Source organism: Mobula hypostoma, chromosome 7 (assembly GCF_963921235.1).
Source record: "Mobula hypostoma chromosome 7, sMobHyp1.1, whole genome shotgun sequence".
Lineage (NCBI taxonomy): Eukaryota > Metazoa > Chordata > Chondrichthyes > Myliobatiformes > Myliobatidae > Mobula > Mobula hypostoma.
The window spans coordinates 111,995,136-112,019,365 of NC_086103.1; the positions used below are offsets into that span (position 1 = coordinate 111,995,136).

The 24,230-nt window shown below is 40.6% G+C and overlaps 1 protein-coding gene across 4 annotated transcripts in view; it reads right to left on the reverse strand.

The window, feature by feature from the left end:
* yap1 (Yes1 associated transcriptional regulator) overlaps positions 1-24,230 on the reverse strand; it is a 158,560-nt gene that overhangs the window by 33,021 nt on the left and 101,309 nt on the right. For 2 of the 4 annotated variants that reach the window (XM_063053794.1, XM_063053795.1), the window contains exon 3: positions 21,060-21,173. The exons of the other annotated variants lie outside the window; for them this stretch is intronic. In XM_063053794.1, the coding sequence (XP_062909864.1) occupies positions 21,060-21,173 (114 nt within the window). The remainder of the gene's footprint in view (positions 1-21,059; positions 21,174-24,230) is intronic. 4 annotated transcript variants of the gene reach the window in all.

Here is a 24,230-nt window from a genome sequence, read left to right on the forward strand (position 1 = left end):
GAGGCTGTCCCTCTGGTCCTAGACACCCCCAGTATAGGAAACATCCTCTCCACATTTACTCTGTCTAGGATAGCCAATATTCCATAGGTTTCAATGAGAGGTCACCTCATTCTTCTGAACTCGGAGCCATCAACCATTCATTAGTTAACCCTTTCATTCCAAGAATAATTTTCGTGAACCTCCTCTGGGTCCTCTCCAATGCCAGCACACCCTTTCTTAGATAAAGGGCCCAAAACAGTTCACAAAACTCCAAATGTCACGTGACTATTGCCCTATAAATCCTCACTGTTATATCCTTGCTTTTAGACTCTAGTCCTTTTGAAAACAATGCTAACATTACATTTGCCATCCTCACCACTAACTCAATCTGCAAGTTAAACTTCAGGGAATCGTGCATGAGGACTCCCAGGTCCCTTTACACCTGACTTCCAAATGTTCTCCCGGTTCAGAAGATAGCTGAGTCTTCATTCCTTCCACAAGTGCATGACCATACACTTCCTTGCAATATATTCCATCTGCCACTTCTTTACCCATTCTCCTCGTCTTCTGCAGACTCTATGCTTCCTCAACACTAACTTTGTATACATGCCTCTTCACCTGCCCTTGTATTGCCCGCAGACTGGACCACAAAGTCATCATTTTCACCATCTAAACCACTGGCACGTCACATGAAAAGAAGCGATCACAACACTAATGCCTGCAGAACATTAATCATAAGCAGCCAACCAGAAAAGAAACCTTTATTCCTCCTGCCAGTCAGCCAATTTTCTATCCATGCTTTACTGTAATACCATGGGCTCTTATTTTGTTAAGCAGTCTCATGTGTGGCACCTTGTCAATAGTCTTCTGAAAATCTAAGTAAACAATATCCACTGTGTATCCTGCCTGTTATTTCCTCAAAAGATTCCAACAGGTTTATCAGGCAAGATTTTCCCTTAATCGTGTGCCTCCAAGTACCCAAAACCTCATCCTTAATAATGGACTCCAACATCTTCCCAATTACTGAAGTCAGGATAAGTGGCCTATTATATCTGTCTTTTACCTGCTCTCCCCTCCTTAGAGAGTGGAGCAACATGTGTAGTTTTCCAGTCCTCTACAACAATTTCAGAATCTAGTGATTCTTGTAAGATCTCTACTAATTCCTCCATAACCTAGTCGGCTACCTTTTTCAAAACCCTGGTGTGAAGTCCATCTGATCCAGGTGACTTATCTACCTTCCAACCTTGCAGCTTCCCAAGTACCTTCTCCTTAGTAATAACAACACTCACCTCTGCCCCAAACACTCAAATTTCTAGCACATTGCCAGTGTCTTCCACAGTGAAGACTGATGCAAAATACTTATCAAGTTCAACCACCTTTTCTTTGATCCCCATTACTACCTTTCCAGTATCATTTTCCAGCTGTCCAATATCCACTCTCACCTCTCATTTACACTTTACGTATCTGAAAAAAGTTGTTGCATTTTCTTTCATATTATTGGCTAGCTTACCTTCATATTTCATCTTTTCTTTCCTCCTGGCTTTTATTGTTACTTTCTTAGTTTTTAAAAACTTCCCAATCATTTCTGTTATGTTATATGCCTTCTCTTCTTTTCCTGTTGTCTTTGACTTCACTTGTCAGCCACAGTTGCATTATCCTTCCTTTAGAATACCACTTCTGTGGAATGTATATATCCTGCACCATCCAAATTGCTCCCAGAAACTCCAGCCATCATCACTTCTAGTGTCCACTTCCCAACAAATTTGGCCAGCTCAGAATCAGCTTTAATGTCACTGGCATATGTTGTGAAATTTGTTGTTTTGCAGCAGCAGTACAATGCAATACATAATGATAAAAAAGTATAAATTGCAGTAAGAAATGTATTTTTAAAAATTAAATTTAGTAGTACAAAAAGAGCAAAGTAAAATTGAGGTAGTGTTCGTGGGTTAATTGCCTTTTCTGAAACCTTCCCCCCCTGCCCCCACCATCCCCAGTAGGCTCATCCATGAACTGCTCTTAAAAAGCCATCTCTTAGGCATTCTAAAAACTCCTTCTCTTGGAGTCCAGCACCAACCCGATTTCCCCCAATCTCCCAATCCAATGACACAGAAATCCAAACCCCTGCCCCTTGCACCTATTCCTCAACCATGCATTTATCTGCAAAACATCTCGTTGGCATGTGGCACAGGCAATAACTGAGAGATTTACTACCTGAACATTTTTCAGCTTTCTACTGAACTCCCTATAAGCTCTCGTCAGGGCCTCAACTCCTTTCCCATCCACGTCAGTGGGACCAATATGTACCACGACTTCCGGCTGTTCACCCACATCCTTTAGAATTCTGTGGACCTGATCCAAGACATCCCTTTGTTAATGTAACAGCTTGCTCCAAAAAAGACCAAGAGAGTGAAGATGAAACAATTATCAAAGTATTGACAAGTTAGTGGCAGATACATTGACTATCGCTCAACTGCTCAACAACCTGCTGAAAGGCAGTAAGTGTGCAGATGACCCTGTGATTCTTAATGAAGGACAACTGAAAGCCATCCAACTTTGTACTGGGTACTGCACCTGCATTAAGAATCTCTGATACAAGTAAATTATATACCATGCAAGTCAACAAGAAACACCTAATGGCAGTTTTAGCCAAGAACATGGAGACTGACAGTATCCTGTTGGATATTACTCTGCCAAAGATCTGATTCTACACACTGGTGGCTCCTCAAGGATTGACAGGGGAATTCAAATGGTTGTCTCTGGAACTGAAGAACTGGCATCAGGAAGCACGGCTCCTAGCACCTCTGGGCAACAGGCAGAACCAAAAGGTTTGAGAGTTGGTAGGTGGAAGATCAGCTAATATCTACACTGATTCTCCATATCATTTTGAAAACTTATGGAAACAAATGATTTCTCATGGCTGTAGGAACTCCAATCAAGAACGGCTAACTTGAACAAGAACTTAGGAATGTTATCCAATTGTCACCAGATGTTGTCATATTAAAACGTAAAACTTATTCCAAAATGACTACAGAGGAGAGTCACAGAAATGTATTTGCAGATTAAATTGCAAAAAAAAAAGGGGCAGCCTGAGAAGGTGTAAATGAAGTAAAAATACCAGGAACATATCTGATCAGCAGCTACCGGAAACATTTGGTGGCGGTTACTGCTGCTAAAGGAGGTACTACCAGTTATTAAATACAGGGGTTCATACACTTTTTCCAGGCTGGACTGTGAATGATTAAACAATCTGTTTCCATAAAGACATGAAAAGCACAATTGTTTGTGTGTTAGTAGTTTGGGCAGTTTGTGTTTGTCTATTATTGTGACTTAGATGAAGATCAGACCACATTTAATTTTTTTTTTAATTTAAATTCAGCATCATACAAACATTTCCAAAAGATGTATTTCAGATACTGTATGCATATATCATATATTCATGTTTGCCACAAATCTCCACATGGTATTTATCTGAGGTATACACTTATAGAAAAGAAGGAAAAGAAAGAATAAAGAAGAAGAAAACTATGTACAAGTAGGGAGTGATCTTCTTTTTACAACATAATCATTGATTTGTGAGAATAAAATCAGGCCTATGGGGTGTTATGCAGTAAACCATTTTCCCCCAGTATGAATCAAATTGTTCCAATTTATGAATGACAGATGCTGTTATCTTCTCCATTTTGTAAATGCCCATCGTAATTTCCATCCATGTATTTAAAGTTGGGCTCTCCTGTGATAACCATTTCCTGGTAAGAGTCTTTTTAACCAGCCACCAGCTGGTAATATTCATATTATATGGTTAACAATAACCACAGAATGCTGGCCATTTTCCAAACTTCAATCATTTGGTTCCCTGAACACATTTTACTATTTAGAAACATGAGAAGTTCTGCAGATGCTGGAAATCCAAAGTGAAACACACAAAATGCTGGAAGAATTCAGCAGGCCAGGCAGCATCCATGGAAATGAATAGACAATTGATGTTTGGAGCAGAGACCCTTCTTCAAGGCATTTTATGTGTGCAGTTTCTTTCTTCCCTTTCAACCTCACCAATATTGCCAATGGAAGGACAAGCAGTACCGCCTTGCCATTTCCCATACCGCCAAGAGGGATCAATATTAGTTAAAGAGACTAATATTGGAAAAGTAACTGAGGCTTGGCAGGAATTCTCTCATTTTATTTGATGATTCTATAATTAAGACTCATATTTTAAGAAAGTTATTTTCAAAATATATTTCATGTTAAAAAAAAACATCTCAATTTTTAGAGCATGCAGCCTTTGATAGTAGAAAAGCAAAAATTCTATTCCCTAGTAGTTGCCTCTTTACAGTCATGGCCCCGGCATTGGGCAGAGTCCTCCCAATGACCATGGTTTTGGCAAACACAACAAAACCTCCTCATTCAGAAAGTAGGGCACTTAACTTTATTGGGCCTGATTTCGCATTTCATTAGACCTTTTCGTATCTAACGATTAATAGATCAAATGCCAATTTGGATTTTTTTCCTCCTTATTTGAGTAAAGGTACAGATCTGATTAATGTATCATGCAAATCGTGCAAGCCCAACCTACAGAGAAATCCATCTGCCTCAATTTTGCTCCTTCACTTAATTGATTACCCAGATTTGAAATTTTGCCATAAATGCAAATTAATATAAGAGGTAAGGCCTCAGCCGATTCTTACTAAATACCATTTCATTTTCTTCTTATTTAAGGTGCATTCTCATTAGCCCTTCTTCATCTTCCAATGCCGACCCAATCTTCCATGCAGGTCAATAGCTTGAGCTCAATTCCATAATTGTAACTTTGGCTGGGTTGAGTTGTTCTCCCATCTTGGCAATTCACTTGCAATCGTTCTGTCACCGTACGAGGAGACATCATCTGTGCTATTAATCGTAGGGTGTTCTCTGAATGTTTGGCCTTTATATTCTTATCAATCTGCTGATTGGCCATCATTATGGAAACTCAATAGTGATGCTGGGAGGAAATCTTATTGTTAAGTGCTTGTGTGGCGAACTTTGGGCATTGTGGTTCTGGAACTTTGCCCGCATTTGCTCATAAATAGGACTGAGGTCTACATGTCTGTTTACAGAATTGTTTGTGGAAAACCATGCTTTATTAATTCCCTTGCATGGTGTGTGTTAGCTTGTGCCATGAATTTCACTGATGCCCAGTTGAATTTGTGCCCCAATCACAAACAAGAGAAAGTCTCTGCCCAAAGGGAGTAGAGATAGCCCAGGAAATTATAGACCAGTGAGTCCTACTTCAGTGGTTGGTAAATTGATGGAGAAGATCCTGAGATAGAGGATTTTATAAACATTTGGAAAGGCATAATATGATTAGGAATAATCAGCATGGCTTTGTCAAAGGCAGGTCGTGCCTTACGAGCCTGATTGAATTTTTTGAGGATGTGACTAAACACATTGATGAGGGTAGAGCAGTAGATGTAGTGTATATGGATTTCAGAAAGGCATTTGACAAGGTACCCCATGCAAGGCTTATTGAGAAAGTAAGGAGGCATGGGATCCAAGGGGACATTGCTTTGTGGATCCAGAACTGGCTTGCCCACAGAAGGCAAAGAGTTGTTGTAGACAGGTCATATCCTGCATGGAGGTTGATCACAAATGGTGTGCCTCAGGGATCTGTTCTGGGACCCCTACTCTTCGTGATTTTTATAAATGACCTGGATGAGGAAGTGGAGGGATGGGTTAGTAAATTTGCTGATGATACAAAGGTTGGAGATGTTGTGGATAGTGTGGAGGGCTGTCAGAGGTTACAGCAGGACATTGATAGGATGCAAAACTGGGCTGAGAAGTGGTAGATGGAGTTCAACCCAGATAAGTGTGAGGTGGTTCATTTTGGTAGGTCAAATATGATGACAGAATATAGTATTAATGGTAAGACTCTTGGCAGTGTGGAGGATCAGAGGGATCTTGGGGTCTGAGCCCATAGTACACTCAAAGCTGCTGCGCAGGTTGACTCTGTGGTTAAGAAAGCATACAGTGCACTGGCCTTCATCAAAAATGGGATTGAGTTTAGGAGCCGAGAGGTAATGTTGCAGCTACATAGGATCCTGGTCAGACTCCACTTGGAGTACTGTGCTCAGTTCTGGTCGCCTCACTATAGGAAGGATATGGAAACCATAGAAAGGGTGCAGAGGAGATTTACAAGGATGTTGCCTGGATTGGTGAGCATGCCTTATGAGAATAGGTCGAGTGAACTTGACCTTTTCTCCTTGGAGCGACGGAGGATGAGAGGTGACCTGATAGAGGTGTGTAAGATGATGAAAGGCATTGATTATGTCAGAGGCTTTTTACCAGGGCTGAAATGGCTAGCATGAGAGGGCACAATTTTAAGGTGCTTGGAAGTAGGTACAGCGGGGATGTCAGGGATAAGTTCGTTTTTTATTTAAAAAAACGCAGAGTGGTGAGTGCGTGGAATGGGCTGCCGGCAACGGTGATGGAGGCGGATACGATAGGGTATTTTAAGAGACTCCTTGATAGACACATGGAGCTCAGAAAAATAGAGGGACATGGGTAACCCTAGGCAATTTCTAAGGTAAGGACGTGTTCGGCACAGCTTTGTGGGCCAAAGGGCCTGTATTGTGCTGTAGGTTCTCTATGTTTCTAAAACGTCGACTGTACTTTTCCCCCCATAGATGCTGCCTGGCCTACTGAGTCCCTCCAGCATTTTGTGTCTGTTGCTTGAATTTGTGCCCCTCTCGACCCTCATGGGTAGAGACCGGGGAGAGTTTACAAACAGCTGAAAGGGACTCCAATGGGTTCGCCCCTCTCCGGGTTCATAGTGGAGGCCATCAAGCAAAATTTAGAAAAGACGGTGTTGCTAATTATAAACGCTAAAATTTGGGTCGGTTACATTGATGCTGTCTTTGTCATTGAGATTGAAAAAAACTAAACAACAAAGTGTTCAATGATAGTAAGTTCACAATGGAGACAGAAACTGAGGAGGAACTAACACTCTTGGACGTTCTTGTCAGTAGGAACACAGATGGCACTTTGGAAACTTCCATTTATCGTAAGGGAACATATTCAGGTCACGTCTGAAACTATCACAGCAACCACCCAAATACACACAGGAAGAGCTGTATCAAAACTTTGCTCACAAGAGCAGAGACACACTGCAGTACGGTGGAACTAAAGGATAATGGAGGAGAAACATTTCTTCAATGTACCTGCATGAAATGGATACCCACAGCACTTCATGCAAAGGTGCCTGCAAGGCTGACAATGCACCAACCTAGAAGCAACCAAATGGGTTGTCCTACCATACACTGGAAGCATCAGAAATGACAGCCTGATGGCTCCAAGAACATAGAATTTCTGTTGCGCATTAGCCAACAACAATGTTGAGAACGGTACTTTGAGGAGCAAAAGATGAACCAAGGCATCTGGCAAGACAAATTCCAATGCTAACACTGCAGCAAATATTACGTTGGCTAAACTGGAAGGAAACTATCCACGAGGATCCATGAACATCAACTGGCTGTGAAGCAGCAAGACCATTGACTACCCAAGCTACACATTTTCCAAATTATTTCCAATTATAACTTTGCTCATAGGTCCTTTCTCCAAAAGTCCTTCATATTCCATGCCATATCTGATCTAAAATTTATATTTATTACAAGTCCAAGGGGGCTCTGTCTATTCACTCCAGGTTTATAAGTGCTTTGTTACTTTGATCTCACTTAAATCATCTAGTAGCTTCTTAGATTCTCCGGTCTAGATATCACTCAAGTTGGGCTGTCCAAAATAATTCATGACACACCACTTTCCCATCATTACTTGTTCATATGAACATTAAAAAGGTGCTCAGAATGAAGTTACAGTATGCTACTTGGGCTGTTGTACTCAGAGTGTGGGACCAGCTTTCAGTCCAGGTTGGTCAGCTTCCCAAGCACCAGGACAGCCGATTGATTCTCAATTAAGTTTGATTTTAATCTCAAAACTCTGGCCGTTTGACCGACTTCTCGATGTTGGCTGCTTCTGGACATTAATGCTGGAGTTGGAATTTGAGCCAGACTGTTGCACCTTCACCACACCCATGCTGCCCATTAGTGGGGCATCAATACAGGTTGGCTACCAGTGTACAGAGTATGGTCGCCCGCCAGCTGTCTCCCCATGTGCAGAGCACAATGCCTGGGCAGAACTTGAAATCAGGACTGTGCTATTCCAAATACATTAATAAAAAAAAACACATTTTACCAGGGATTTGCATAAAGCTACAATCAGAGGAGGAATGAAAAAACATTAGGACAATATAACCTAAAATTCAGGAACTGATCAAGAGAGAGATCAGCTGAAATCTTACAGATCAAGGGCAACAAGATTTTTGTGGTAAACAGAGATTATCAAAGAATTACACAACTAAGTGGAGTTAGCTGTAGCTGGCTGAACTGAATGACAGTACAGCTCAAGTGACCAATGCATTACTTCTGCTCCTAATTTCAATGAACTGACGTTTATGATTTAAAGTTTATAAAGTAATTCCATTTGAAGACACATCTGGTATTACTGTTTTTAATGAAATCATTACTGCCAGGCACAAATATTCTCATGATCTTCAGCAGCCCTTCACCCCTCCCCCACTTTATACCTCATAACTTAGAGCAGATAAGTACACAGTGTAGGGAAAGGCCTTTCAGCCTACAATGTTGTGCTGAATTAATCAATCTAGTAATTGAACATCTCATGCCTTCTGCTCATATAACGTCTAGGTACCTCCACCCTCTGCACAGAAACCCAAGGAGCTTTTGAACATCTATCATATTGATCTCCATCACCACTCTTGGCAGTGCATTCCAGATGTCCACTATGTAAAAAAAAATTGGCCTGCACATTTTCTTTGAACTTAACCCCCCTCTCACCTTCAATGCATGCCCTTCAGTAGTAAACTGATGGAGTTAGCTGTGCGGTTCTTGTCAAACTCAATCTCTAGTAGCTGTTGACTAATTAAAGTATTATTACAAGCACAGGTAGAGCCTGGGTTATTTAAAAGTTCCATTCTTGAGAACTGTCCGTAAGCTCATTTCTCTGTTTCCTATGGGAATCTTCATATTGTTCCAAACACTCTTATAAAATAATTCAGTCATTTCATTGAATAATCACCCAGTCAGTAATGAAGAACATGAAAAATTTCATTATTATTACTAGCGTGAACAATTCTTTAAAAATAGATGGGAGAATGTTTAAGTCAGATTTCCATAATCCAGAAGTGACTCAAAACCTGCGAAGCCCCTATAATTCTACTGTGATACAATACAGACCTAAAAGCAGGTAATTATGAAAAGATGCAACTGGACTATCGGTGAAACAATGGAGGACACAGATGTCGAGGAATATGCCTCCTCTGTCACCGGCTACATCTGTAAGTGTGTAGATGGCGTCAATACCTCCCCTAGCCAAATACAGAGGTGTGCTCCCTACTAAGGGTTAAGGATGCTGCCTTCGAGTCTGGTGACAGAACAGCACTCAGAGCAGCCAGGAGGCAAAGAGTGTCTTCATGCAAAAAAAATTCAGGAACACCTGCCCAATAACGATCCCCAGCATATACGGCTGGGTATCAAAGGCACTACTGACTACTCAAGGAAAAACAATATCAATGGTATAAGTGATGCCTCCCCTCCATGACTCCCTCAGTAACGTTTGTGGATGCTTTGAGGCAGCAACACAATGCCAGCCAAAGCGATACCACCCCACTCCCCCACACTTTCAGGTGAGCAACCACTGCCTGTAACAGCAGCAGACGTGAGAAGGACTCTGCATGAGAGCCAATCGTTGGAGAGATAACATTTCAGGCCAAGTGCTCAGCGATTGCACGTACCTACCCACCAATGTTTTTTTGTGCGCAGTGTTACATGCTCAAGGAGATCTATTTTTTTGGTGAGAATGCTGTAATGGTCTTTTGGAGGTCACCTGATGTGATTTTCCCGCCGATGTGAGGTCACGTGATGACATGTGTCCTGTGACTATATAAGGGTCGACTCAGGTGACGCAGTGGGTTTTGAGTTTGTAGATTTCCAGGTAGAACGTGTTGTGCCTTCGTTTCTATTGCGTGTTTGTTTTTGTGATGCAATTTCATTTTTAAAACGGAAGGTGCGTTCTCTTACAAGATATTGTATTTGAACTGAAAATTTGTGGCTGGAAGTGCCAATTTACTCAATTCCGACAGTTTTGAAGTGAGAGTGAAGAATTCATTGAAGTGAAGGATCGAGAGAAGTCGGCATCGGCTGGCAATTTAATAAAGGATCAACCTTATTGAGTCTTCGTTGAAGAGAACCTGGATAACTCTTGCAATAGCGCAATGAGTTAATGCACAAAGGCTCTCTCTCTCTAAAAGGAATTTAAAGTCAGTCGATTTAAACTGTTTATTTTCGGCATCGGGAATCCTGTGGACAGAACCGACAGTAAAGGTGCGTCAGTGAAGAAATCCTTCTCCAGAGAAGTTTCTCCCAATTGAACGTGTAAATCTGTTGGACTTTCAGAGTTATCGCTTTAAGAACTGTATCTGACTGTATCGCTTTAAGAACTGTTTTCGTATTTAACTCTTTAAGAACCAGAGCCGAGTGGAGTTGATGAAAGGCTGCGTACCTGTTTAACCTCCGGTTAAAGTTTTCCTTTGTTTTTTTTTCCCTTATCGCTTTTATGTGTTTAATAAATGTTTGGTTGTTTTCATAAAACCTGTCCCGATTAATATTCATTGTTGCCGGTTACGTAACAGCAGGCGGTCTTTGCATTTTTGATGCCCAAGATGAGGCTTCTCTGAGCTGCTCTGATAAAGTAGTGGTGACTGGGTTGGTCGGTGGTACAGAAACTGCACTGCAGCAGACTCGAAGGCTCTACAGCGGGTAGTCAAAACTGCTCAATGCATCACTGGTACCAACCTGCCTGCCATCAAGGACAGACAAAGATACAGAAATAGGCAGGAGGCTATGTCACATCCACGCCACGACTACCAGACTCAAACACAGTTACTTTATTTAAGTAGTCAGGCTGACCAATACCTCTACCTACTAACCCACCCCATCAAAACACCACAACCACTACTTTATCATTTCTTGTCAGAGTCACCTTATATACAGACACTCCTGTACCTAGCTCCATTTTATGGTCATACAATTAATCTACGTATACAAGCCATGTATTTAAAATTTACTTTTTTAATTATTGTGTTCTTTACCTTTGTTTTTTTTAAAACGCTGCATCAGATCCGGATGAACAATTATTTCATTCCCCTTGACACCTGTGTACTGGAAGTGACATTAAACAATCTTGAGGGATATCTATTCTATTAGTCAAGTTATTTCGCATCATATGGTCTATATGCAAATACGTAGATGGATATTTAAATCATTAAAACATTGTGTGAATAATTAAATTACAAAGGCAAATTTTTCTCATTAAATATGATGAAAGGATTGAAAAATTATTCCTTTATCCCCAGATTTTCCAAATTTGGGGGAGCTGAGCCATTTTCCTTCACTTCCACCCACTTCCCACTAAATCAGAAAGTTGTGGGTTCAAGTGCAACATCAGACCACAGTCTTGGATGGTACACCACTGCAATGTTGAGAAGAATACCAATGTCAAATGTGCTATGCTTTGAATAAATTTTTTAACCAAGACTCCATTTGCCCATTTTAATTCCACATATAGATCCAGTGGGAGTGGTCCTATTGAGAGATAACCTTGGGCCTGGCTGAATCAAATACAGTATTACATCCATTAATGTGTGCAGTTTTCATTCTCATGCACCCTTTGAGTGTGCACTTAAATCCTCCCCACTAAAAATATGGCAAATTATAATTCCACATTACAACTGTGTTTACTCTAGAACCCAGATTTAACCTGGGAACGTTACAGTCGGTGCTACAAAGCACTATATGATAGGCTTTGACCAATACTTCTTAGATCTTTGTTTTCTTTGCTGTGTTTTCAAAAAAAAAACACTCTGGAGTAACCCTTTTTTGAAAGACACGATAGTAAAGAGTATTAAAGTCTGTCACGAGCCTTGTGGCCCATCAGGCTGGTGCTTATGCCGGTTTCCGTGGCGTGAAGTGACTCAGAGTACAAGACTTCCCCCGCCCAGATAGGACGCCAGTCTATCGCGAGGTTAACCCCCGCATTTTTGCCGGTACCCATTCTTAGCTGGGTAGACTGGAGCATTGTGTGGTTAAGCACCTTGCTCAAGGACACACACACTGCCTCGGCCAAGGCTCAAACCCACGACCTTCAGATTGCTAGCCCAACGCCCTAACCACTTAGCCACGCGCCACACAGTAGAGTATGAACACACGGTTTTTGTCTGATTCACTCCAATAATTTTGCTGCTGAGGAATGATGTCAGGTCACACTAACAGAATTTTAAAATCCAATGAATATGCTTGTTGTGCCAGTAATCAAAACCATTTGGATTAATTACATGTGCCACTTAATAGAGCCACTTATCAATTCAATATTTTTCTTGGGATATCCCATCCTATTTATTGTTCCAGTTGCACTTTACAAACTCTAGTACATTTATTATCAAAGTATGTTTGCAGTATACAACCCTGAAATTCATCTTCACAACAGGCAGTCATGAAACCAACCTGTTCAGAGAAAAGCTTCAGATCCCCCACCACGCTCAAAAAAAATTTGCGCAAACAGCAACAAAAAAAACGATCAAAAACACAGAATATAACACACAAAAGGGTAATGATGAGTTTGAGTAGAGAGAGGAAATTAAGAACCTGGTGGGATGGTGCGAAGACAATAACCTATCCCTCAACGTCAGCAAGACAAAGGAATTGGTTGTTGACTTCAGAAGGAGTAGCAGACCACACTACCCCATTTACATCGGCGGTGCGCAAGTAGAACAGGTCAAAAGCTTTAAGTTCCTCAGGGTCAATATCACAAATGACCTGACTTGGTCCAACCAAGCAGAGTTTACTGCCAAGAAGGCCCACCAGCGCCTTTACTTCTTTCTTTTTCAATCTTTTTATTAGTTTCATAGAATATGAACATAACATAGCAATAATACAAAATTGTTGGGAATACATTGTTATACTTAACGTGAGTAATTATAAAACCTAATAGTATTTAATTGACGAAACTCCCAATCATGTAGGATACCAATGAATAATACAGGACAAAAAAATATCTAGGCAAAAATCATGAAAAAAGAAAAAAAACAAAACCCCCCCCCCAAAAAAAACTAATCTAAACAGAATTAATCAACTAAACTAAAAAAGACCTGGGCAATATTAACAACGTAAAAATGGAAGAAAAGAAAACCTTAGTGTCGACGACTCCGTTCCTCTCAACCAACAGTACAGAGAAGTAAAATAAGTTTGGAAATAGTCAACTTACATCATACGAAGATGCTGAATAAATGGCCTCCAAGTTTTTTCAAATTTAATGGAAAGGTCATAAACCACACTTCTAATTTTTTCCAAATTTAAACACAACATAGTTTGTGAAAACCAGTGAAATACAGTAGGAGGGTTAATTCCTTTCCAATTCAGCAAAATGGATCTTCTAGCCATTAAAGGCAATCATCCGACGAGCTGAAGGGGTTAAATAATTTGAGTCTATCATTGGTAATCCAAAAATAGCAGTAATTGGGTGAGGTTGTAAGTCTGTATTCAAAACTGTTAAAATAATATCAAAAATATCTTTCCAATATTTTTCCAACAGAGGACATGACCAAAACATGTGAGTTAAAGAAGCTATCTCGGAATGACATCTATCACATATAGGATTAATATAAGAATAATAACGAGATAGTTTACACCTTTGGACATATGAGCCCCGTGTACTACTTTAAAATGTATCAACACATGTTTAGCACATATAGAGGATGAATTAGCTAATTGAAGAATTTTTTCCCCATTTTTCAATCGGTATACAGGTTTCCCCCGCCATCCGAAGGTAGAGCGTTCCTATGAAACGGTTCGTAAACCGAAATGTCGTAAAGCGAAGAAGAAATTACCATTTATTTATATGGGAAAATTTTGTGAGTGTTCGCACACCCAAAAATAACCTGCCAAATAACACATAAAACCTAAAATAACAGTACCATATAGTAAAAGCAGGAATCATATGATAAATACACAGCCTACATAAAGTAGAAATACTTTTCCACAATCAATACTGCACTGTTCTCCGTAGCAAAAATCTCACGCAAGCGCCGTCGGCAGAAAATCTCACGCAAGCGCTGTTGGCAAAAACACGCGCAAGCGCTCTCCAGTAACCTTTAAGCTATGAAGCTGCCAAATTATACCAAATAACACGTAAAAATTCACAGCCGATATAAAGTAGAAATAATGTATGTACAGTGTAGTATCACTTACCGGAATTGGTTCAGTACCGAGCACACTGATGATGGTGTGTTAGACTGAGTTGTTGGAGTTTGGGTGGTGCAGTGGCCTCCCACCCTCCAGGCCGCTGAGCGATACATTGCCGCGAAGCCGGGAGGCACACAGCACATCTTTAAGAAAAAAGCCGAAACAAACATGCTAATTAATTAGGTGCAGCCCGTAATTGTCAGCCCAGATCAGTGCCGATTTCCGATTGTGTCGTCTCTGATCTGGGCTGACAATTACATGTCGGCGGCACCTAATTAATTAGCATGTTTATTTCGGCTTTTTTCTTAACGATGTGCTGTGTGCATCCCTGCCACCGCTGCATTTTCCGCAAATCGGTATCTGTCCGTGGCCTGGGGCTTGGGGTGGTGGGACACTGGGGTGTCATCTCATCTCCTGTTTCCATTAGAGCAGGCAACTCATCTTCTCCTATGACTGCTCGCCTTGATGTCAAAGGTCGAAGTTCATCGTCTGCTGTGGCTGATGTGGCAGGCTTGCTTGACTGCTGAGCCTCATGCATTTTTCTATCACACAGTTCTTTGTAAGGACTCAAACCATCCTGCAAATATCCCCTAAACCGACATACCCTTTCAAAATTAAAGTCGTACTTTATCATTACTCATTCGGTTTTGATTGTTATCCTTTTTTCCTCCAATTGCATCAGCTCTTCATCTGTCAGATCTTGGTCATGGGATGCCAAAACTTCTTCAACATCATCTTTGTCAGCTTCCACAAGCCAAACTCACTTTGTCCTTACTTCGTTCACCACAATTGAAACACTTAATTATGTCTAGTTTTACGCTTAGTGTAACACTCTTATGAGCTCTTTCAGGCTTTTCCGTGTTACGTACCCTGTAACTGGGTTGCCAACCAGCAGAAATGGACCACTTAGTTGGAGTCTGGATTACTGGAACTACGAAAGTTTTATTAAAGAAATAAGTAACACAGTACTCTAATCGCAAGGACATAAATGCAACAAGTTAGCAATGATAAAACACACATGTACACAGAACTAGGATTAAGTTATATATGCTGCTTTAGTTATTGCATTGAAAGTCAGCCAGTAGTCTAATTAGTGAGATTTAAGCAGCTCCGTCAAGTGACCCATCATGCGAGGTAGATGTTTTGACAAATTTCACAGCATAGGTCAGTAATATGCATATATCAGCAAGATGGCACCTGGGAACCACGGTGACATGTTGAGGGCTGTTTACCAACACACAGGATGGATCGAACTGCTGATTCAGAGAAGGCAAAAGGTAGGGGCTGTGTTTCATGATAAAATCTTTGTGCCGCTCTGAAATGGCAATTTTGTCATACTCTTGGCCCCCCACCCCCTGACCTGGAACATTAAATGATTAAGTGCCAACCATTCTACTATTGAAGAGTTCTCATCCATGATCCTTTACATTCTGCCAAAGGCCAATGTTAATCAGGCACTCGAGATAGTGAGCAATCAAGAAACAGCCCAGTCTGATGCATTTCAAATCATAGTCAGGACTTCATTCCTGTTTGCTTGATGAAATCTCTGTCCAATTATCATCAGCACATAACCTACAGCACCAGGGTTCCTATCACACTTGACCACTACAAAAAACGATAAGGAACACCTACTGTCCCATGCCTAGACCACATTTTGGGAAATCTAATCACTTGGTTGTCTTCTACCTGCATACAGACAGATGCTAAAGAGCAAGGCTCCAGAGCTAAGGCCAAGAAAGGGATGTTTGCGGGAGGCAGGGCAGTGGATACAGGATTGCTTCAAGTCAGTGTTAAAGGACTCAGAGGATCTGAATGAATGTTGTCATGGACTTTATAAAAACAGTCATGGATGGACAAATGTGTCCCCACAAAATCATCCAATTTTCTCCACCAGAAGCCCTGGACAAACCAGAGATATGCAATCCACTGAAGGCCAGGTCACTGGCATTCAGGTCTGGTGACCAGGAAAGATGCAAGAGATCCAGGTAGAATCCCTGGAAAGCCATTTCATGGACAAAGTGGCAATTCTGGACCAAACTTTAATCAGTGAAGGATGCTCGACACTGTGGAAGGGATTGAATGCTATTACCTCTTACAAAGTGGAACCAAACCACATAGTGGACAACAAGGCTTCGCTCCCAGATGAGCTCAATACCTTCTATGCTGACTTTGACTGTCAAAATATGGAGGAACTTTCAGAAAGTCCCACAGCCCCTGATGGCCCTATGATTTCAGTCTCTTAGGCCAAGATGAGAGCATCCTTCAGGAGTCGAACCTATGGAAAGCATCTGGCCAAGATTGGGTACCTAGCTGAGTACTAAAGATCTGTGCTTATCAACTGGCTAGAGTGTTCACTGCGAGTTTTAACCACTCATTTCAGTAGTCTTAAGATACCCAACATGCTTCAATTACACTGATGCCCAAGAAGAACACGGTAACCTGCCTCAATGACCATCATCCAGTAGCACCTACGTCCACCATGATGAAATGCTTTGAGAGGTTGGTGATGAAACGCATCAACATCTGCCTGAGAAGTGGCAAGGATCCGTTGAATTTGCCTACTGGCCCACAGCAGGTGGTATTTCATTGCCTCTTCACTCAACCCTGGAACATCTGGACAGCAAAGACATACACATCAGGATGCTCTTCATTGACTACAGCTTGGCCACAAGACACCCTTGTGCAATTGGATCCTCAAATTCCTCATTTGCAGACCCCAGTCAGTGGGATTGACAGCATCTCCTCCATCATCACTGGTGCACCACAGCTGTGTGCTTAGACCTCTGCTCCACTCACTTTATGCTTATGGCTGTGGCTAAGTACAACTCCAATGCCATGTTCAGGTTTACTGATGTAGGCCTAATCTAAGGTGGTATATCAGCATACAGGAGGGACACTGAAAATCTGGCTGAGTGGTGCCATAACAACAACCTCTCACTCAATGTCAGCAAGACCAAGGAGCTGATAATTGACTTCAGGAGGAAACCAGAGGTCCTTGAGGCAGTCCTCATTGAAGGATCAGAAGGAGAGGTTAAACAATTTTAAATGCTTTGGTGTTATCATTTCAGAGGATCTGTCCTGAGCCCAGCACACAAGTGCAATCATGAAGAAATCACAGCAGCGCCACTACTTTCTTAGAAGTTTATTGAAGATTGAGCATGATATCTAAAACTCTGACAAACATCTATAGAGTTGTGGTGGATAGTACATGACCAGCTGCATCACTGCCTAGTATGAAAACGCCAATGGCTCTGAACAGAAAAATCCTACAAAAAGTAGTGGATACAGCCCAGTCTATCACAGGTTAAAGACCATCCCACCATTGAGCACATCTACACAGAGCATTGTTGCAGGAAAGCAGCATCCATCATCAGGGACTCCCACCACCCAGATCATGTTTTCCTCTCACTGCTACCATCAAGGAAGGTGGTACAGGAGCCTCAGGACCCACAGTTCAGGAACAGTTATTACCCCTCAACCATCAGACTCTTGAACCAGTGGGGATAACTTCACTCAATTTCACTCACTGAACTGTTTGCACAACCTATGGACCCACTTTCCAGGACTCTGCATCTCATTCTTGATAAGTATTGTTTATTTATTATTATTTCTTTTCTTTTGTATTTGCAGTCTGCCTTTTACACATTGGTTGCCTCCTTCCTGTTGAGTGCCTTCTTCATTATGTTTCTTGGATTTACTTTGTCTGTTCACAAGAAAGTGATCCTCGGATTTATATACGGTGACATATTGTATGTAATTTGAACTTTGATAATAAACTATTAAATTTTTGATTCTGAAGCAAAATTGTGGTGCTGCCTTTTTATAATGTGCCTCGACTTTCTAGTTCAGGCTTGTTATACCAACTGATCTACAGCGCAATATGGCTACAGTTGTGCCCAAGCAATCACCTCTTTAGATATATACACACACACACACACAACATGCCCTTCAGTGAGGTGGAATCAAATGTTCACTTATTAACTCAGTATTAGATCAGCATGATTTTCAAACTTACAGGAGCAGTAAAAACTATTTTTCCATATTACTCAAGAAATTAAATATAACAATATAAAGAGTGCAATTGATTATTTAACTATTCTGCCCCATTCTCTCCAATATAATGCTTAGCTGTTCTGTATCAATAGTTTTCCAACAATATGCCAGTTTCACAGGAACTTATTATGCTTTATTGCAGATGGTCATGCAATAATGGTTAGAAACATTTACTAAAATAAGCAGATTAGAATTTTGTGTTTCCACTACCATGTTTCATATACAAATGGCAGAAATAATTATGCTGTTTCCTTCAATTCTTTGGCTATAAATTGTATGAGGCCAAAACCCAGACTATTATGGTTTACTGCAGACCACCATGAAACAAGATACTTCCTCACTATTGAGCAATTGGTTCAAGGGAACTAATTTTTCGTTTATCATTACATTAAGGATTCAGAACATATCCACTTTCCTCCTCCTGAAACAGCATGCATGAATCCAAAGGCAGGTTTACAGATTCTATTCTTTCCTTCCCCAATGCTTGTACATTGCTACATGTGATTTTACAGTCCGTTCAATGCTTTAATGTGGCAGCTTAGCATTTTCCATAAGCTTTCTGGTAGGTATACGAGTTGTTCAGGGGGTTCTCAATATATGTGTCCTTGATGCCATTCATTATTTCCCAGTTCTATTTAGCCAAACTTCATACAACTGATGTAAAAACATCAGAATATTAAGCATGAGTAAAAAAAAAGTTCAAATTTACTTAGTTATCTTTTGCACTAGTTTTGAAAGCAGATTGTTGAAACAAGGCCTTTTTGTTAAGACCAGCAAAACCCCCAGGGGTAAACTGGTTACTACTGAAAGTTTTTACTAACTACACACACATTTTCTTTAGGGAGACTCAAAAAGTAAACTCTCTCGTAGCTACAAGTAAAAGATACATTAAAAACTCTTGAATATAAGAGTTACTTCCATTTACAAAGAAACTAAACTCTGTACTAAACAAGAATGTTGGTACAATTTTTTTTAAAAGAACTTCAGTAATTTAAAGTTACTGCAGTAGTTTTACAGATTAAAATGCTTGAATTTTGTAAAGAAAACTTTTTAATTGAAATTGCATAATATTTTTATCTTTATAAATTTTTATAAAGGAGAATGTAATCATCTGAAATGCTTACATTTAAGTTAATGGCAGATTTTTTATTTGGCAATAAGCAATATGTGAAAATTTAGAGTCTTGGAAAAACATCTGAAATGGCTGCAATTTGCGTTCGAATTATTGAACCCAAACTAGGGACAGTTATCCATGTCTGCAAAACTAACTTACAATACCACATACCATCTTGAGTGCTGGACTGGCAGAGTCAATACGATGCACAAGTTCTACTGCAGGATGTAACAATACCTTAGTAGGTTTTATAGTAGATTAAAAAGTCGACACAACATTGTGAGCCGAATGGCCTCTATTGTGTTGGTTGTTCTATATTCCATATTTTACATGGCTGAATTGTTTTACTGGCTCAATATTTTTCTAAATCCAGTAATGGTTAACCAGATAATTAAAGAAATGACATTGCACCCAATTCTCTAACACTAGAAGCAGCACAGAATCACATCTATTTCGCTCAGTTCTGGCCATTAGAATTTACACCTAGTAATGCTGAACAGTGAAAGGAGCACAGACATATATATACACACACACACACACACACACACACACACACACACACACACACACAAAGTATATTGGCTGCACAAAGTGTGCTCAGCCTGCCAATGAAGGTTAGCAACTTATAAAAATGTTCTTGGCTTGCAGAACAAAATAAATAAAAACCACAATAAGTCCCTGACCTCGCATGTGGGAGGGAAACTCTTTCAAGTTCAATACAACAGCCTGTCTCTATTTAGGCTTGTTTAGATCTATTCTCCAACAGCACACATGCTTCCCCCCCCCCCACCTCTCGTTTTGCTTTCAGTTACACTTGAGCTCTTTGACTCAAAGGGCCTGGAAAAGATTAAGTATCCGACTGCAAAGAAAGACTTGGCACGTATTCAAGTGTGTCTGGGATATTTTGGCAGTACTAAACGCAAACGCACAAGTGGTGGGCCCAAACTGGGAAAGCAGAAATGAAATACTGAGCACATCAATGGGCTATATAACCAATCTCTGAAGCAAAGAGATGCTCATCAATAGATACACAAGGAGCAAGTTACGTTTCTTCCTTCACCATAATTCCCCAAGAGTCGTCGTTACACCCAAAGGTCCTAACATGCAACCGGACTGAAAGCAACGAAGATTAAGCGCTTGATTTAACTGCTGAATCAAAGCTGAGTAACTGCCAGGAATTAAAATAGGTAGATTTATTCATCACTCTGAAATGATTACAAGGTTTATCTTAAAAAGGCGAGCCAGGTTGGTATGGTTAAAAAGCATACACTGTAGTGGTTAATACACGCTTCAGATCTCTGGCAAAGGAAGAGTTAAAGCTGCTCTCCAATTTGGGGCCCACAGTGGTCGTAGGGTCAATACTTGTAAAGCTTCAAAGAGTTTATATCCTCCCAGCCTGACCTGCTCAGTGATCTGCACACTGTTTTGATTTAGCTCTCGCCAGTCAGACACTAGCACAACAAAACACAGCAATCTGCTTTGTTAAAAATTTTCCACAAAGAATACTACAAAGTTTGGCTCGACAGCTTAAAAAACAAGTCAAGCATTACCTGTAGCAAAGGCTTACTTACCGTAGCGAGGATCAAGCCTTGGGTCCAACCAAGATGTGGTCTTGTTTTTGTGGTTTATGTAGTAAATCTCCCCATCTGGGGTCATGCCTTGTTCCCAGCCTTCGGGAAGTGGGCCTGAACAAAAAGTAAAGGAATTTATGGTGGGCTGCTAAGCAGAGTGAAATATTGCAAGCTCAACAATTACATGACTACCAGAAAATAATAATAAAAACACCCTCCCAAAATTTGTTTAAAATGAAAAAAAATATCAAAACAAAGAAACTAAGTACTGCTAAATCTTTTAAGTTGTGTATTTAGGCAAAGGTGTTGCACACAACAGTATAAAGGCAGATTACTAGAGCATATCTTGTTGGAATTAATCCATACATAGCTTTGAGACTTGCAATATTCTATTCAGGTGCAGCCAGTGACTGAGCCCTATGGACTGGAATTAACTAGTATCCGCATATTCTGCAAATGAGGTCAAAGTTTCAATCCAGTTTATAAACTTGGGGGTAGAAACTGAGGGCTGTAAGGCCTTATTGATAAATGTTATCCTTTTAATAAGCATAACACAGTACTACATTGTTTCAGTTTGGTAGAGATGGCCCATCCCATTTAACTCTTACCCATGGGGAATTGTCATCTTAAACTGACAAAAGTATGACCAGAAACCAAATGGAGCTCATTAGGAACTATAACAACTTGGAAAGGGAAGTAATGGGGGAAGGATAAAGAAATAAAAGATTAAAGCCCACAATTGTTGTAGTGGGTTTTAACCCTGCCAGACTGTTAAATAAACAACCTCTCAGTGCAAGTTGGTGAATAAAAAAAACCTGGAAAGAGTTTGAAGCTTTCTGAAAGAGAGGCATGCAATTTAAGTTCTCAGATACTCCCACAATCAACTTATTCTCCCTTTTTATCATAATGGGGTTATTAAAAATGTAATGTCTTAAAAATGCATGAAAGGATGCATTTTACCCAACAGTAGCAAAAAACAACCGAAAAAAAAGTTGCAACTACCTACGCAATCCCTCTAGAAATTGTGCGTACAAATGCAGGGGTATACTATCGCAGAATGTTAAGTTTATTCAGCTGACTATAGATAACAGTGTCCGTATTGAAATATTAGCCGCATAGCATTAGAAGGAGTAAATTCATTAAAATGGCATTAATGAAATCCATCCCTTTGGGTCGGAGAGATGGGGAGTCAGAGGGAAGGAGTGAGAAAGGGGACAAGCAAGCTCACAAGGAGAAGATCAAAAAGCAAAATCTAACATCTAGTCATTGGCTCCAAAGTAGAACTGGATGGACAAGGAAGAATTGGATTTATTGAGATAATGATGTTCCTGCCTCAATACAATCAGCGGAATTTCAGAGAAGGAACAATCTGGGGAGATCTCATAATAATGAAATGCTTATATTCAGAATTACAGTGGCGCAGTGAATGTTGCTCAGAACAATCATGTCAAAAGTTGTTCCTTCTCCTGGTCAGTCATTCAAAAATCTGGTTCCAGAACCTGACTGAATTGCATGTTAGGGAGTGAGATGCTGGTAAAGAACATTTTTGTCTTCTGAAAATGCATTAATCACCCCTGTCTGCAGGATTTTCACTCAAGCATAACTGTGTAAACAGGTGGTTGTACATGGAATTAATTTGATACAGGTCCTTGCCTGAAAGGGGCAGTGCAACATTTTGTGTGTAGAAGTTTTCCATTCTTTTTGTTCCTGTTGAACAACTTATTTTAACGAACTATGCTCCTTAATGCTGCGTAATATTTGTATGCTTTTTAGATTTATTTTTATTTTATTTTATGGAGATACAGCATGGAATAGGCCCTTATGGCCGCACTGCCCAGCAACCCTTGATTTAACCCTCGCCTCATCATGGGACAATTTACAATGACTAGTTAACCTACCAACTGGTACGTCTTCAGACCACGGGTGGAAACCGGAGCACCAAGAGGAAAACCACACGGTCGTGGGGAGAACGTACAAACTCCTTACCAACAGCGGCAGGAATTGAACTGTTGCTGGTACTGTAAAGTGCTGCGCTAACCCGTGCCACCCAATGTTAGACCAGTCACATAGAAAGATTTGGTCAAAAACTACACAAAGACGATTCCTTTGCTCGCATCTTCGGAAACAGCTCTATTTCCATCTTTAAAATCTCTATTTTTCACTTTCAGGGTTCTTTTGAAGACCCTGAACTGCAGTTACACGCTAACTACGGTTCTTTACAGGAATTGGATCTGCTCTCGGGGTTCCATAACTGGCATTGCTCGGCACATCAAAGGCTTGGCCTAAGAGGGGCTCTGGAGATGGGCAGATCGAGGGTCGGTGTCACAACAGGAAACCCATGTGTCATTGGGGGAGTCCGGATACCTGCTGTGTGCCTAGAGACCCAGGATCTTTGTGATCTTCAGGCACAGAGCTCGAAAAAAGTGACGTAATAGACTTTTATCATGAACCAGCGAGTTGTTTGTTATGTCTGCCCGCTTGCTGGGAAAATGGGAGACACCTCTTTCTCCCTTGTTAGGGAGAGAACCTGCGGTATGTCGAATACTAGGTGAAACGCAAAGTCTTTGGGGTAACTGCAAGTCTGTATCTTTGCTATTGCTTTGCTCACACTTGAGTGTTTGGTGGTGGTGCCAATGCTTTTTTTTGCCGGTGAGGCGGGGAGGGAGGGGATTGTTGCTCACTGCCACTTATGCGTGGGAGGGGGAAGCTGGGGGGGGGAGATGCTTTGGGGTTCCAACATTTAACTGTCATTCATTCTTTGAGGCACTCCTCTGTTTTCGTGGATGGTTGCGAAGGAAAAGCATTTCAGGATCTACATTGTATACATTTCCCTGACATTAAATTGTACCTTTGAAATATCAAACTCTAACCTAAAAAAAAGTTATAACTTATTTCATACCCGAGGAGCAATTTTCTTTCCCTGAAATAAAAATGCTTACACTGTGCTAACTTGTTACCCTGACAGTATGAAACTTTCAATTTTACAGTATAAATATGGAAAGGCTAATTCAACTCAAAATTTGAACACTTGTTGCTCAGCAGCCCTTCTCAGCTTTACTGAAAACAGTTGCATTGAGAACATGCTAATGAGATTATCAATAACCTTTTCTGCATTGTTTCAATGAACCTGAATCGGGCAGGTTATGTGCTCTACCTAAAAATTACAAAATT